Consider the following 16,861-nt stretch of genomic DNA (forward strand, 5'->3'; position numbering starts at 1 on the left):
CTTATCAGAAATAAGGGCACTTATCCCGGTTTTTAGAAAATTAGCCAATTTAGTCCCATTTTTAAAGATGGGTACAAAACTGGTGTAACCTGTTATAGGCCAATCAGTCTTTTATGTTGACCTCAAAAATAAGTGAAAGAATCATTTTTGACCGCCTTCATGAACATTGTCATCATCAATTTTTTGAGAACGAATATGGCTTCAGAAAAACTCGGTTTGCAACGCTCCAATAACTTATGTTTCTCAATTCTATTTATCAACGACTTAACAATAAAACCTTGACGATTCATTAACGGTTGAATACGTGGAATTTGCTAAATCATTCAACACGGTGCGACATGACAAGTTAATTGAAATCAATTGACAACATTTCCTTCAACAAAAATTAATGTGCATTTCATTTGCATAGAAATTGGAATTATTTCTCCTGTGTTTTGGCGGGCAGTCTTTTAACCCGTGTATATTTGAAACAACATCCTATTCAATAGCGTTGTGATTGAGCTGTAATCGCTCACTCCGCCTCAATTTTTCAAGAAAACGGCTTCTATTTTACAAAAAAGCCGTTTTGTGTTGATTTCAAAAAGTTCAGCTTATTCAGACTTTGTTGAAGTTGGCATTGGCTATGGCTCCCAAGCACGAAGTCATCAGCGTAAAAAATAGCATCTAGACCCTTACTTTTCAACTCAAAATATGCGTCAGTTTTGAATAAACTGAATGAAATAGGAGAGTTTGGCTCCATGGGCTAATTTTTCTGTCTGTTTAATCTCATTTGACAAGAATTCTCCATCAACGATCTGCTGGAAATTGCATTTAAGCACCGATTGTTTTGTGTGTAGTATGTGCCCGTAGAGCCCCAGTTTTTTCAGCTTTGTAATCAATAGGTTCCTTTTTACGAAGTCGAAGGCTTTTTGTAGTCAATGAAGCAGGCAGAGTATTTGCCATTGCAGCTGATATTATGCTTCCCTGTTTCTTTCAAGTGCGAAACTGCCTTGATTATTGACAATTTACGTCGAAACTATATTGGGTTGCTGGTAAAACTAGATTTCGCTCAAACCATGTTCGCAACTCTGTTAAACGACACCCTTAAACAATTTGCACATGATACTAAACAAGTGAATGCCTCTGTAGGAACTTCGTTTTATTTTGCTCCCTTTGCCTTTATAGAACGGTTTAATAAATGATAACTTCCAAGTTCTCGGTGAATTTTGCTACGCAAAGCAGAGGTTAACAAAATCAAATACGTATCTTCGCATTCGCTGAAAACCTAATCTAATGCAATTGTTTGTTATTCTATATGGTCCCGCTGGTTTATCGGTTTTTAACATTAAATCTTTCTCATTAATTTCTTCCTGTGTTATTGGAGCAATCAAATGTTCGGTATATTTCCAGTTTGAAAAACAATTGTGGTTTCCTAAGGACTAATTGTCTAAAAACTTATCCGATATATCGTTCTCAGCTTTAAATAGACCCCGGAAATATGATTCCCATATTAAAATTGAAGTTTCGGATAGGTTTGTTAATTTTTTTTTGATTTCAGAAGTTTCCAAAATTCTCTCCTGTTCAACTCCGCTCTTCTGATTAGGAATTTTTTCTGAACTATTTCGTGCATCATTTTGTGTTTTCTTCAAAAATTCTTAAAGGTTTTCATTTCATCTTTGTGATATAAGATGAAGAATGAATAAAACACCAAATCAAACTGACAAATTGTCAAAAATTGATTACAGTCGTCGAAAGCAAACGTCAATTTTAATTTTCCACAAGTTTATAGAACTTTTGTGAAGGTGTCAAATATAAAAAAAAGACTAAAATTAAAAATAAGATTGGTTGAAAAAAAAGTTCCGTTTACGTAAACTACACACATATAGGGTTTTCTCCAATTGCTAAAACTCTTCCACACAACAAAATAATGTGCATTTCAGTTGCATAGAATTTAACAATTATTCTCCTGTGTTTTTGCCGGTCAGTCTTTTAATCGGCGTACATCCTGAAACATCAACTTATTTAATACCGTTGACGCTGAGTTGTAATTGCTAACTCCGCGTTAATTTTTCCCAGAAAAAGATTATTTTTTGATAATGCTGTTCACAAAAACTTTGCATTATTCAAGTTTTGTTGTAGTTGGCATTGGCTGTAGTTCTCAAGTACTAAGTTATCAGCGTTGGAAATAAAATTTAGCCCCTGGTTTTTTAAATCAAAATATAGATCAGATTTAAATAAACAAAAACAATTGGTGAGAGTTTTTCTCCATGGGCTACTTCTGTTTTCTGCTCAATCTTATTTGACAGGAAATCTACAGCGTTGAATATAAAATCTAGCCCCTGGTTTTTTAAATCAAAATATAGATCAGCTTTAAATAAACAAAAACAATTGGTGAGAGTTTTTTTCCATGGGCTACTTCTGCTTTCCGCTCAATCTTATTTGACAGGAATTCTACATTAGGGATCTGCTCAAAATGCATTTTGGCAGCAATTGTATTGTGTGTAGCTAGTTCACGTTATGCTCCAGTTTTATTAGCTTTTGTACGCAGTAGGTTCCTTTATTATCAAATGAAGCAGGCATAGTATTTGCCAATGCGGCTGCCAATTTAGCTTTATAAAACAGTCTAATCAATGGTGACCTCCAAATTCTGCGTATATCATGCTACACAAAACAAAGCTTAACAAAATAAATACTTATCTTTCCTTTGCTGAAAACCTAAATTAATACAAGTGTTCACTATTTCATCTGGTCCAGCTGCTTTACCAGTTTTTAACTTCAAAGCTCCCTAAGTAATTTTTCCAGTGTTATTGGAGCATCCAAATGTACGGTATATTTCCAGTTTGGAAAACAATTGTGGTTTACTGAGGTCTGCTTGTCTGAAAATTTATCCGATATTTTGCTCTCAGCTATTTTGAACTCTAAAAATACTGAATTCGTCAAAAAATAACCAAACAACAAGCTTGATTTCAACCTTGAGTTAGTAATGAAACCTCAAACTTGTCAAACTGTCTCGGAAAAAGAGACAGTCCAGGGATAAAAACAAAACGCTTTCACGTTTACTGAAGAAGAAAAGATAGACAAAGAAATTGCTAGAGCTCTGTCAAACGATCTCAGTTGCTTTGAGGCTAAAAATTGTTTAAAATTGCCAATTCAACAACATTCAAAAATACCTGTTCTGCGTTTGAAAAAATTTTGACTTGCTGCCAACGATGCTCATGGAAAATGTTGTTGATAAAGACGACGTATCATTAGCCAAAGCATTTAACAAATTTATTTCTAGTGTTTTTGGAACCAAATTACACGTATTGGCAACCTTTGAACAAGAGAGTTTTCCGGCGCGGAACAAATCTACTGGGTTCTGCCAGACTACATAGGCCAAATTTTACATAGGAAATGTTGGAAAACGTTGTGCAGGTTGCTGAAACTTATCAGAAATAAGGGCACTTATCCCGGTTTTTAGAAAATTAGCTAATTTAGTCCCATTTTTAAAGATGGGTACAAAACTGGTGTAACCTGTTATAGGCCAATCAGTCTTTTATGTTGACCTCAAAAATAAGTGAAAGAATCATTTTTGACCGCCTTCATGAACATTGTCATCATCAATTTTTTGAGAACGAATATAGCTTCAAAAAAACTCGGTTTGCAACGCTCCAATAACTTATGTTTCTCAATTTTTTTTATCAACGACTCAACAATAAAACCTTGACGATTCATTAACGGTTGAATACGTGGAATTTGCTAAATCATTCAACACGGTGCGACATGACAAATAATTGAAATCAATTGACAACCTTTCCTTCAACAAAAATTATTGTGCCTTTCATTTGCATAGAAATTGGCATTAATTCTCCTGTGTTTTGGCGGGCAGTCTTTTAATTCGTGTATATTTGAAACAACATCCTATTCAATAGCGTTGTGATTGAGCTGTAATCGCTCACTCCGCGTCAATTTTTCAAGAAAACGGCTTCTATTTTACAAAAAAGCCGTTTTGTTTTGATTTCAAAAAGTTCAGCTTATTCAGACTTTGTTGAAGTTGGCATTGGCTATGGCTCCCAAGCACGAAGTCATCAGCGTAAAAAATAGCGTCTAGACCCTTACTTTTCAACTCAAAATATGCGTCAGTTTTGAATAAACTAAACGAAATAGGAGAGTTTGGCTCCATGGGCTAATTTTGCCGTCTGTTTAATCTCATTTGACAAAAATTCTCCATCAATGATCTGCTGGAAATTGCATTTAAGCACCGATTGTTTTGTGTGTAGTATGTGCCCGTGGAGCCCCAGTTTTTTCAGCTTTGTAATCAATAGGTTCCTTTTTACGAAGTCGAAGGCTTTTTGTAGTCAATGAAGCAGGCAAAGTATTTGCCATTGCAGCTGATGTTATGCTTCCCTGTTTCTTTCAAGTGCGAAACTGCCTTGATTGTTGACAATTTACGTCGAAACTTTATTGGGTTGCTGGTAAAATTAGATTTCGCTCAAACCATGTTCGCAACTCTGTTAAACGACACCCTTAAACAATTTGCACATGATACTAAACAAGTGAATGCCTCTGTAGGAACTTCGTTTTATTTTGCTCCCTTTGCCTTTATAAAACGGTTTAATAAATGATAACTTCCAAGTTCTCGGTGAATTTTGCTACGCAAAGCAGAAGTTAACAAAATCAAATACGTATCTTCGCATTTGCTGAAAACCTAATCTAATGCAATTGCTTGTTATTCTATATGGTCCCGCTGGTTTATCGGTTTTTAACATTAAATCTTTCTCATTAATTTTTTCCTGTGTTATTGGAGCAATCAAATGTTCGGTATATTTCCAGTTTGAAAAACGATTGTGGTTTCCTAAGGACTAATTGTCTAAAAACTTATCCGATATATCGTTCTCAGCTTTAAATAGACCCCGGAAATATGATTCTCATATTAAAATTGAAATTTCGGATAGGTTTGTTAAATTTTTTTTGATTTCAGAAGTTTCCAAATTTCTCTCCTGTTCAACTCCGCTCTTCTGATCAGGAAATTTTTCCGAACTATTTCGTGCATCATTTTGTGTTTTCTTCAAAAATTCTTAAAGGTTTTCATTTCATCTTTGTGATATAAGATGAAGAATGAATAAAACACCAAATCAAACTGACAAATTGTCGAAAATTGATTACAGTCGTCGAAAGCAAAAGTCAATTTTAATTTTCCACAAGTTTATAGAACTTTTGTGAAGGTGTCAAATATAAAAAAGACTAAAATTAAAAATAAGATTGGTTGAAAAAAAAGTTCCTTTTGCGTAAACTACACACATATAGGGTTTTCTCCAATTGCTAAAAATCTTCCATACAACAATATATTGTGCATTTCATTTGCATAGAACTTAACAATTATTCTCCTGTTTTCGCCGGTCATTCTTTTAATCCGCGTACATCCTGAAACATCACACTTATTTAATACTGTTGACGCTGAGGTGTAATTTCTAACTCCGCATCAATTTTTCCCAGAAAAAGATTCTATTTTTTGATAATGCTGCTCACAAAAACTTTACATTATTCAAATTTTGTTGTAGTTGGGATTGGCTGTGGTTCGCAAGTACTAAGTTATCAGCGTTGAATTTAAAATCTAGCCCCTGGTTTTCTAAATCAAAATATAAATCAGCTTTAAATAAACAAAAAACAATTGGTGAGAGTTTTTCTCCATGGGCTACTTCTGTTTTCTGCTCAATCTTATTTGACAGGAATTCTACATTAAGGATCTGGTCAAAAATGCATTTTGGCACCAATTGTATTGTGTGTAGCTAGTTCACGTTATGCTCCAGTTTTATTAGCTTTTGTACGCAGTAGGTTCCTTTTTTATCAAATGAAGCAAGAATAGTATTTGCCAATGCGGCTGCCAATTTACCTTTATAAAACAGTTTAATCGTAGGTGACCTCCAAACTCTGGGTATATCATGCTCCACAAAACAAATGATAACAAAATAAATATTTATCTTTCCTTTGCCGAAAACCTAAATTAATACAAGTGTTCCTTATTTCATCTGGTCCTGCTGCTTTACCAGTTTTTAACTTTAGAGCTCCCTAAGTAATTCTTCCAGTGTTATTGGAGCATCCAAATGTACGGTATATTTCCAGTTTGAAAAACAATTGTGGTTTACTAAGGTCTGCTTGTCTGAAAATTTTTCTCTCTTGTCCAATTTTTTGTTCTCAGCTTTAAATAGACCTTAGAAATTTGGTTTTCATGTTGAAATTGAATTGCAGATGAGTTTGTTAAAACTTTTCATTTCAGAATTTTCTGAAAATCTCTCTTTCCGACTCCGCTTTTCTGATTAGGAAGCTTTTCCGAAATACTTTGTACGCCAATTTGTGTTTTCTGCAAAGTTTACTAAAGGCTTTCAATTTATCTTTGGCAAAACCCTGAGATATAAGATGAAGAAAGAACTAACCATCAATAACACTCAAAATTCGTCCGAAATTATTTACAGTCATAAGAAACAAACATTAACAATAATCGAATAACTGTTTACAGGTATACGATATTATACCCGGTTGGTAAAAGATCGTATACCTGTATACCATCGTATACCTGTTCCTGAGTTTCTTTGTTCCGAGATCTTTGTTGTAAGTCTTTATGATGTTCGGGGGATTTGATTGTTTCTTCACTGGTGTTGGGGTTACAATATACTCGAGGGCATCTCTCATTGGAGTCTGTTGTCTCAATACGTGTCCTAGGTGGGCTTTCTGACTTCTTGTAATTGTCTCTGAAATTGGTGTTTTTTTTGTTTGGTTAGAAAGGTTACAATTCTTTATTATTTTAGAATATCGTATCTCTAGAAAAGTTCTGAGTTGTTTTCTATAGAATGACCAACATTTAGCGTTAATAGATTTGTTTGCAACCCAATTCGAGCTATTATATAGTACGATCGATCTCACATATACATTATAGATGGTAACCTTGTCTTTTACGATGATGTATCGATTTCCTTTTATTTTATTGTATTTGAACAGAGCCATTGTTGCAAGTTGTTTTCTTCCTTGATCATCTGCGAAAGTTCATCTAGTGTTCTTTTCGTTTTCCTTAGGTCCGTGTTGTGTGAAATAAAGTATATTCGGTCATGGATTGGTTGACTTGAAGGTTGTTTATTTCTAGGAATTCTGTGACAATTTAGAAAGTTTGTGCTTTTTTAAGACTGTCACATGTAAAATCTACATTGTCTGAATATCTGAAATGTCTGGGTATCGGTGCGTTGTTTCTTTTCGCGTAGTCATGATCGTGTATCTGGAGGTCTTGTCCTTTTGGTGCTTCTGTCCCAAGTTCACGGTCAATTTCTCGGAGAGCTTCGTCCAAATATAGGGTGTTAGTCTAGGTGTTAGTCCATCACACTTGTGAAATCCCTCTGTTGGTTTTGAATGGTTCCTCTAAAGTTTTATCATTTTTTCTCATGGTTTTTTGACTGAGTAGGCGTTTTATGATGGTGACGTTCTCTTACTCGATATTATATTTTTTCATTATGTCTATCAGCTTCTTTCTGTATGTCTATCAGTATCAATTGAGTCGGACATGTCTATTCCTGCACAAAGTTCTGAATCCTCTTCGTTGATGATCCTGCGAGAAATTTGGGTCTTTCCCATAGAAGCGCGCGCAGCTTAGTGGTTAGATAACCTATATTTCCGCCCAATCAAGGAAATGATGATTACTGAACCATGTAGCCGTTTGTGGGCTTCTCGTCTTTTTCTGTGAGTATTTCCTTCAGTGTTTTTGTGACAATTTTTTGGTCGGACTTTTCATGTCTTCTGAAGTCAATTCATCCGGTGCAGGGTTCTTGTTGTATGAGAGCTTCTTGACTCTGATTCAGTTACCAGTCTGAAAAAGCTTGTCGGCTTTTTTGCCATCTCTTCTGCTTCCGGATCGGTAAAGTGGTTCTCGATATGTTTATGTGATTTTACCTAATTTTTTTTCTTTTTCTTTCATTCGTTCAATTTGATGATTCTCTTTTTGAGTCTAAGGCTGCTTGTGCGTTGCTCTTTGCTTCAGTAATTTCTTCTGCTTCTGTTATCATTTCCTTGGTTGCGAGGAATGCTTTTGTAGCTTGATAGCATTTGCTATTCTATTTGTTTGATGTTTCAGGCCCGCTAATTTGTCTAAATTGACTTGTCCCATCTTTTCAAGGATTTTTCTTTTTTTGGCATTGGCTGTGCCTCCCATGTACTAAGTCATCAGCGTGAAATATAACATCTAGACCCTTGCATTTCAGCTCAAAATACAAATCAGCTTTGAACAAACTAATTAAGAGTGGTGACAGTTTGTGCTACTCCTGTTTTCTGTTCAATCTCTTTTGAGAAGAATTCTCCATCAAGGATCTGCTGGAAACTAGCATTTTAGCACTGATTGTATTGTGTGTAGCATGTTCCCGTGGAGACCCATTTTTATGTTTTGTGAGCAGCAGGTTCCTATTTACGAAATCGAAAGCTTTTTCGTAGTCAATGAAGCAGAAGAAGAAGATTGAATTAAGCATCAGATCACACTAATAAATTGTCCAAATTATTTACAGATTCAGAAAATAAACATTGAATTTAATTGTTTAAGAGTTTATAGAACTTTTGTAAAGGTGTCAAGTTTAAAAAGTGACTACAATAAAGAATATGGTCGGTTGATAAAAGAGTTCTTTCGCAGAATCTGCACACACATAGGTTTTTCTCCCATTGGTAACAACCTTCCATACAACAAAAATTATTGTGCAGTCCATTGGCATAGAACTTGGCTATTACTCTCCTTTGTTTTGGCGGGCAGTCTTTGAATCCATGTATATCATGAAACATCAATTTGTTTAAAAGCGTTGTCGTTGAGGTGTATTTGCTTACACCAACTTTTCCAAAAAACGGCTTCTATTTTCCGGTAATGTTGTTTTATTTCGATTTCAAAAAGTTCATCGACGTACGTCTCTAATCCGTAAGTTGAAGCTGGAAAAACAATTGAATTGAAGAGGTGTTGTGCTGAGTTGAAGCTAACCTTCTGTAGATTTAGTTTTTGGTTTATTGAAACTACTGACTGATAAGCTTTGTTCATTAGATGCTTTAGATGATGACTGGGAGATAACGTGCTGGAAAAAATTACACCTAGATAACAAAAGGTGTTAGTAAATTCAACTTCTTTTCGATATATAGAATTTTTCGTCGGCAGCTAAACGGCCACTTCTAAATTTTATGCATTTTGTCTTTACATTAATTTTCAAATAATTCCTGCTACAATACGTGTTCAGATTATTCAAAGTTTGTTGTAGTTGGCATTGGCTATGGCTCCCAAGTACTAAGTCATCAGCGTAAAATATAACATCTAGTGCCTTGCATTTCAACTCAAAATATAAGTCAGCTATGAATAAACTTAATAAAAGTGGTGAGAGTTTGTCTCCTTGTGCTACTCCTGATTTCTGTTCAATGAAGCAGGCATATTACTTGCCATTGCAGCTGATGTTATGCTTGATTTCTCTTTTCAAGTGATGTTGGTAATACAAGAATTCGTTTGATAACTTTTTGTTCCATTGTAAACATGTCAGTTTGAAAAATTCATCAGGAAGTTCTTCGGGAAGCTTCAAATTTCACCTGTTCACCTGCAAGGACATGCAACCTGGAAAGGAGCGAGACAATGTACTACGCCTTGCCATAACTTTATAGATCTCACTTCTATCGATTGATGCATGTTTTTTACCTTAAATATCTGTACACGTGTGTTTCTTAATTTTTCATCTAATTTTTTTGAGATATGTTCGTTTAATACCGTCTTTATGAAGAAGGTAATTCAACTTTTCTCTCAACATATAAAAGAAAATTTTATATAGACGCCGCTAATTTCATGTTAAATACTGCTGCAACAACCTAGATGCGGTTAATTTCAGTTTACATAGTGCTACAAAAACCTAGAGATATCTTATATAGACGTCGACTTTTTCATGTTACATAATCTGTTTTGATATCCAAAGTGTTAATTCAATATTTCTCATTAAAAAGAAAAGACATCATTTCAGCTAATTATTTGGCTTTATGGCTTCTCAAGTAAAAGGAAACGCAATCGAACACACATATATTGAGTGGAAAAGCGACTCTTCTACTTGCTTTTGAGTTTATCATGACGCTTTTTATCTTGTTTTAGGTTGGTAGTGGTTGTAATGAGAAAAAAGACGGATAATTTGGTAAAGAACCAACTTGCATCTTTTCCGTTTGTGCCCCCCCAGCTTAGTGGGCGCATATTATTTGCAACCCCCAGACGCACGTGCAATATTTTTACATAGTAATTTACTATGTAATGGCACGTGCTCTGTAACTGGGGGCGCATAACGTACTGGGGGGGCACAAACGGAAAAGATCCGAATACTGTTATCATGCCCTTGCCTTTTCGATTCAATCTACAGCATTAATAATGATCAATGGCATACGTCATTTAGAATCCGAAGATCCAGGAGATAGTAGCTAAGTTGAGCCTTGCTATAATGTGCATTTTTATGAATTACGGTCTGTGATTGTTCAAGTTTAGGCAATATATGTAGATTGTTTTTTCGAAAAAATTGGGCTTTCCCATTACACCTCCCAGCTTAGTAGTCATATAACGTATAGGATCCCGCAAGTGGAGTGGTCCAGGTACCTTAATTGTGGGAGCTGCGCTGGTATAGGCTCAAAAATTTAGCTTTCCGCCAATAAATCGAATAGAAAATATGATCAAAAGAACTTTTTCGTAAATCCCTCTCTCTCTCTCTCTCTTACACATAAAGAAACCTAAAACAATTGCTTGTAAGCTCAATTCTTCCGAAAACGATAGTTGACGAAAAAATACCACCACATCTATAGGATACAGACTAAAAAATATTCAACTATTTATTAGTGCGGTTCATTTCAGATTTGGGATGTATTGAAGAATTAGTGCAATGCCTCTCAAACCGGTAAAGCAATTGCCGTCAACTTATTATGATAGCACTTCCAAAGTGAATCCGGTTTTGACAGCGTTCGAGCAGGAGTACGAAGAATTTTGCAAATTTTCCTTGAAAAGGGTAGAAGAAAAGAATCAGAATGCTCTACCTGAGGACGACGTATATGCAAGGGGGTGAGTGCTAATATCAAAAGTTACATTACCAAAATTTCCGGATCTTTTCCGTTTGTGCCCCTACAGCTTATTTGGTGCGTATTATATGCACCCCCAGGAGCACGTGCCATATTTTTCATAATGATTTATTACGTGCACTGTAACTAGGCGTTTCATGTTTCATAACGTACTGGGGGGGGGGGAGGCACAAGCGGAAAGATCCGAACTTCCATATCTTCCCACATTCTGGGAAAAAAGGAGAACTATGTGCTAGTCCATATTTTTGCGTTTTTCAACCGGTCTTTTAAAAACTTTTTTGAACCCATGTAAAAAACAATGCTACCATTGTGAGTTCTCTGAAATTAAAATAGCTTAAATGCAAGAATTAGCCGAATGGCAGAAATTAGAATTAGAGATGAATACTTATTTTTGATTGGCCAAACATTCGGAATGGGTTAAATTAAATTGAACCAAATATAAGAAATGTCGAATTATTTAGTTGTCGTTGCTTGATTTTCTATGATGTGCGGTCAGTTGCGCTTCGTGGCCGCGACCTTACTGTGATTAAGATATCAGCGAATCAGATCACGGCAAATATTTGGCTCTGAATCTCTTTTTCTGGCTCTACCCGCGTCCTCCAATTGTTTTGCTGCTTTTTTATAGCCTAAAAAGCTAAAATGAAAAAAATGGTAATTAATTGCTCCCGAACGAATTTGAAGCAATTATTGATAACCTGTGCCTTTTATATGCAATTTTTTGGTTGACCGTTTTTGCGCTTTTGTTCTGAAAATTTTTGGGAACCTAAGCTTGCCAATCTACGGGACTTGATTTAATTTTGCTTCGTTTTCAAGAATTGTTTAGACAAGGGCTATTCTTCGATTCAGCATTTCATATATATTATTCATATTTAATCTGTTTATAGTCTGTAAACTCTAAAAAAATTTTTTATCCAAACTTTTCATTTTTTGAGAAAAATTTAATGGTCGCCTTTTGCAGTCTGTCTCAACCAAAAACAATATGGCACGGTAAATTTTTTGTCCGTAGCCTGTCCAAAGCAGTTACCTGATGCTTTTATATTATGATACCAAATATGAATGTGGGAACAGTCAGCGCAACACACAGAATCATGGGAGCGTTGCTGTCTTTTCTTTTTAGGTCAAACAAATTGTATAAATTGTGGAATTCATACATGCATCGATTGCCTCGAGAATACTTTATTGAAAAGCTTATGGAACTTGGTGACTTCTTGTGCTCATTGAAAGAATACGAAATTGCGCTCTATCAGTGCTATGAAACTTACTTCGCATTCACAAATATATGGATTCCGGACGACAAGTTCCAAGATTTAGATGCTCTTTTAGCGACGGGACATTTTTCGTCAACTGTAGATGACGCCCATACGGTAATGAATTTAAAGTTCACCCTTTTGTTTTTTAAATTTCTTTATGGCGTACAAAATTGTTTTTTTTTTTCAGATTCGAGCTTTGATCGGAGCAGCCTCGTGTAAATTTCGAATTATCACCTGGAATGATAGGTCTCTGCAGGTAGCTCTATTATCGTAATTCATTCATAATTCATTTTTTAAATTTAACCATATATATACTGATTGATTGTTTTTAGTCCAAACATTCTGTTGAAAACATAACCCAATTATTAATTCAACTTCGAACTGCTTCTCAACTATGCCTGCCTCTGGAACGCTTGTGCTGGCTGGTATACAACAGTAAGCTGCTTTTTTTCACGCATTTATTACCAGTTTGAGTCGATACTAGTTTCCTTGTTTATTTTAGCCACTGTTCACATTTACAATATCTGTCGTCATGTCATGATTTATGGCCACTCACGAATGGTATGATTTTGTCGTTTCTTAGCATTTAGAAAACTTAAAATTGTATTCAACAATTCCCTACCAATATAGAGAAAGAGTTTGCCGAATATAAGTTGAGGTTTGTGCTTTTATGCTTGCTTTAACTATTGTCAAATATGTCAGCATGAAGAATAAAAACACATACCCTACTTTAAAATTAAAAGTAGCGAAAAAATGATATTGGAGGACCATCCAATGCATGTTAAGCAACCTTCAGAAGAGTCGCTGGTGGAATTCTGCCTTGCTGTAGGAGTCATTGAGGTGACCTCGGGGTCATTACTGTAAGCCTGATCCATGTCAGAAACCAGCTATTTATTTCAGGCTCTGGAGTTTCTTCTGTGGGCCAGTTGCTGTTTGGAGACAAGCATTCCTCTCCTCTCAATCAGATACCTCTCCTGGAGGTCAACTCTCTATGTCGCTGTATGTCAATGCTACTTAGACCTGAAGGACCCTGTGCATGCTGAGGTAATTTATTTTAAGTTGAAAATATTTTATGTCTCTATAAATTTCCTTCGCCTGATCAAACCTTTGTTGAAAAAATTTTCTCTTTTTTGGAGACGTAATATCATTACAGTGCAGAGGTATACCCAAATCGTCACGGGCAGATATGGATTGGTCATGGATTGGTTGACTTGAAGGTTGTTTATTTCTAGGAATTCTGTGACAATTTAGAAAGTTTGTGCTTTTTTAAGACTGTCACATGTAAAATCTACATTGTCTGAATATCTGAAATGTCTGGGTATCGGTGCGTTGTTTCTTTTCGCGTAGTCATGATCGTGTATCTGGAGGTCTTGTCCTTTTGGTGCTTCTGTCCCAAGTTCACGGTCAATTTCTCGGAGAGCTTCGTCCAAATATAGGGTGTTAGTCTAGGTGTTAGTCCATCACACTTGTGAAATCCCTCTGTTGGTTTTGAATGGTTCCTCTAAAGTTTTATCATTTTTTCTCATGGTTTTTTGACTGAGTAGGCGTTTTATGATGGTGACGTTCTCTTACTCGATATTATATTTTTTCATTATGTCTATCAGCTTCTTTCTGTATGTCTATCAGTATCAATTGAGTCGGACATGTCTATTCCTGCACAAAGTTCTGAATCCTCTTCGTTGATGATCCTGCGAGAAATTTGGGTCTTTCCCATAGAAGCGCGCGCAGCTTAGTGGTTAGATAACCTATATTTCCGCCCAATCAAGGAAATGATGATTACTGAACCATGTAGCCGTTTGTGGGCTTCTCGTCTTTTTCTGTGAGTATTTCCTTCAGTGTTTTTGTGACAATTTTTTGGTCGGACTTTTCATGTCTTCTGAAGTCAATTCATCCGGTGCAGGGTTCTTGTTGTATGAGAGCTTCTTGACTCTGATTCAGTTACCAGTCTGAAAAAGCTTGTCGGCTTTTTTGCCATCTCTTCTGCTTCCGGATCGGTAAAGTGGTTCTCGATATGTTTATGTGATTTTACCTAATTTTTTTTCTTTTTCTTTCATTCGTTCAATTTGATGATTCTCTTTTTGAGTCTAAGGCTGCTTGTGCGTTGCTCTTTGCTTCAGTAATTTCTTCTGCTTCTGTTATCATTTCCTTGGTTGCGAGGAATGCTTTTGTAGCTTGATAGCATTTGCTATTCTATTTGTTTGATGTTTCAGGCCCGCTAATTTGTCTAAATTGACTTGTCCCATCTTTTCAAGGATTTTTCTTTTTTTGGCATTGGCTGTGCCTCCCATGTACTAAGTCATCAGCGTGAAATATAACATCTAGACCCTTGCATTTCAGCTCAAAATACAAATCAGCTTTGAACAAACTAATTAAGAGTGGTGACAGTTTGTGCTACTCCTGTTTTCTGTTCAATCTCTTTTGAGAAGAATTCTCCATCAAGGATCTGCTGGAAACTAGCATTTTAGCACTGATTGTATTGTGTGTAGCATGTTCCCGTGGAGACCCATTTTTATGTTTTGTGAGCAGCAGGTTCCTATTTACGAAATCGAAAGCTTTTTCGTAGTCAATGAAGCAGAAGAAGAAGATTGAATTAAGCATCAGATCACACTAATAAATTGTCCAAATTATTTACAGATTCAGAAAATAAACATTGAATTTAATTGTTTAAGAGTTTATAGAACTTTTGTAAAGGTGTCAAGTTTAAAAAGTGACTACAATAAAGAATATGGTCGGTTGATAAAAGAGTTCTTTCGCAGAATCTGCACACACATAGGTTTTTCTCCCATTGGTAACAACCTTCCATACAACAAAAATTATTGTGCAGTCCATTGGCATAGAACTTGGCTATTACTCTCCTTTGTTTTGGCGGGCAGTCTTTGAATCCATGTATATCATGAAACATCAATTTGTTTAAAAGCGTTGTCGTTGAGGTGTATTTGCTTACACCAACTTTTCCAAAAAACGGCTTCTATTTTCCGGTAATGTTGTTTTATTTCGATTTCAAAAAGTTCATCGACGTACGTCTCTAATCCGTAAGTTGAAGCTGGAAAAACAATTGAATTGAAGAGGTGTTGTGCTGAGTTGAAGCTAACCTTCTGTAGATTTAGTTTTTGGTTTATTGAAACTACTGACTGATAAGCTTTGTTCATTAGATGCTTTAGATGATGACTGGGAGATAACGTGCTGGAAAAAATTACACCTAGATAACAAAAGGTGTTAGTAAATTCAACTTCTTTTCGATATATAGAATTTTTCGTCGGCAGCTAAACGGCCACTTCTAAATTTTATGCATTTTGTCTTTACATTAATTTTCAAATAATTCCTGCTACAATACGTGTTCAGATTATTCAAAGTTTGTTGTAGTTGGCATTGGCTATGGCTCCCAAGTACTAAGTCATCAGCGTAAAATATAACATCTAGTGCCTTGCATTTCAACTCAAAATATAAGTCAGCTATGAATAAACTTAATAAAAGTGGTGAGAGTTTGTCTCCTTGTGCTACTCCTGATTTCTGTTCAATGAAGCAGGCATATTACTTGCCATTGCAGCTGATGTTATGCTTGATTTCTCTTTTCAAGTGATGTTGGTAATACAAGAATTCGTTTGATAACTTTTTGTTCCATTGTAAACATGTCAGTTTGAAAAATTCATCAGGAAGTTCTTCGGGAAGCTTCAAATTTCACCTGTTCACCTGCAAGGACATGCAACCTGGAAAGGAGCGAGACAATGTACTACGCCTTGCCATAACTTTATAGATCTCACTTCTATCGATTGATGCATGTTTTTTACCTTAAATATCTGTACACGTGTGTTTCTTAATTTTTCATCTAATTTTTTTGAGATATGTTCGTTTAATACCGTCTTTATGAAGAAGGTAATTCAACTTTTCTCTCAACATATAAAAGAAAATTTTATATAGACGCCGCTAATTTCATGTTAAATACTGCTGCAACAACCTAGATGCGGTTAATTTCAGTTTACATAGTGCTACAAAAACCTAGAGATATCTTATATAGACGTCGACTTTTTCATGTTACATAATCTGTTTTGATATCCAAAGTGTTAATTCAATATTTCTCATTAAAAAGAAAAGACATCATTTCAGCTAATTATTTGGCTTTATGGCTTCTCAAGTAAAAGGAAACGCAATCGAACACACATATATTGAGTGGAAAAGCGACTCTTCTACTTGCTTTTGAGTTTATCATGACGCTTTTTATCTTGTTTTAGGTTGGTAGTGGTTGTAATGAGAAAAAAGACGGATAATTTGGTAAAGAACCAACTTGCATCTTTTCCGTTTGTGCCCCCCCAGCTTAGTGGGCGCATATTATTTGCAACCCCCAGACGCACGTGCAATATTTTTACATAGTAATTTACTATGTAATGGCACGTGCTCTGTAACTGGGGGCGCATAACGTACTGGGGGGGCACAAACGGAAAAGATCCGAATACTGTTATCATGCCCTTGCCTTTTCGATTCAATCTACAGCATTAATAATGATCAATGGCATACGTCATTTAGAATCCGAAGATCCAGGAGATAGTAGCTAAGTTGAG

The 16,861-nt window shown here is 35.6% G+C and overlaps 1 protein-coding gene across 1 annotated transcript; it reads left to right on the forward strand.

Annotated features, from left to right (window-relative positions):
- Positions 1-10,813: 10,813 nt before the first annotated feature.
- LOC142346142 (cilia- and flagella-associated protein 54-like) lies at positions 10,814-16,570 on the forward strand. Its single transcript, XM_075398650.1, has 7 exons — positions 10,814-11,038; positions 12,173-12,419; positions 12,493-12,561; positions 12,638-12,740; positions 12,808-12,866; positions 13,206-13,349; positions 16,535-16,570. Exons 1-7 carry the CDS (start codon positions 10,863-10,865, stop codon positions 16,568-16,570), a joined length of 834 nt encoding a protein of 277 aa, XP_075254765.1. The 5' UTR covers positions 10,814-10,862.
- Positions 16,571-16,861: the final 291 nt, after the last annotated feature.

The sequence above is a fragment of the Convolutriloba macropyga genome, chromosome 9 (genome assembly GCF_964194025.1).
Source record: "Convolutriloba macropyga chromosome 9, txConMacr16.3, whole genome shotgun sequence".
Taxonomy (NCBI): Eukaryota; Metazoa; Xenacoelomorpha; order Acoela; family Convolutidae; genus Convolutriloba; species Convolutriloba macropyga.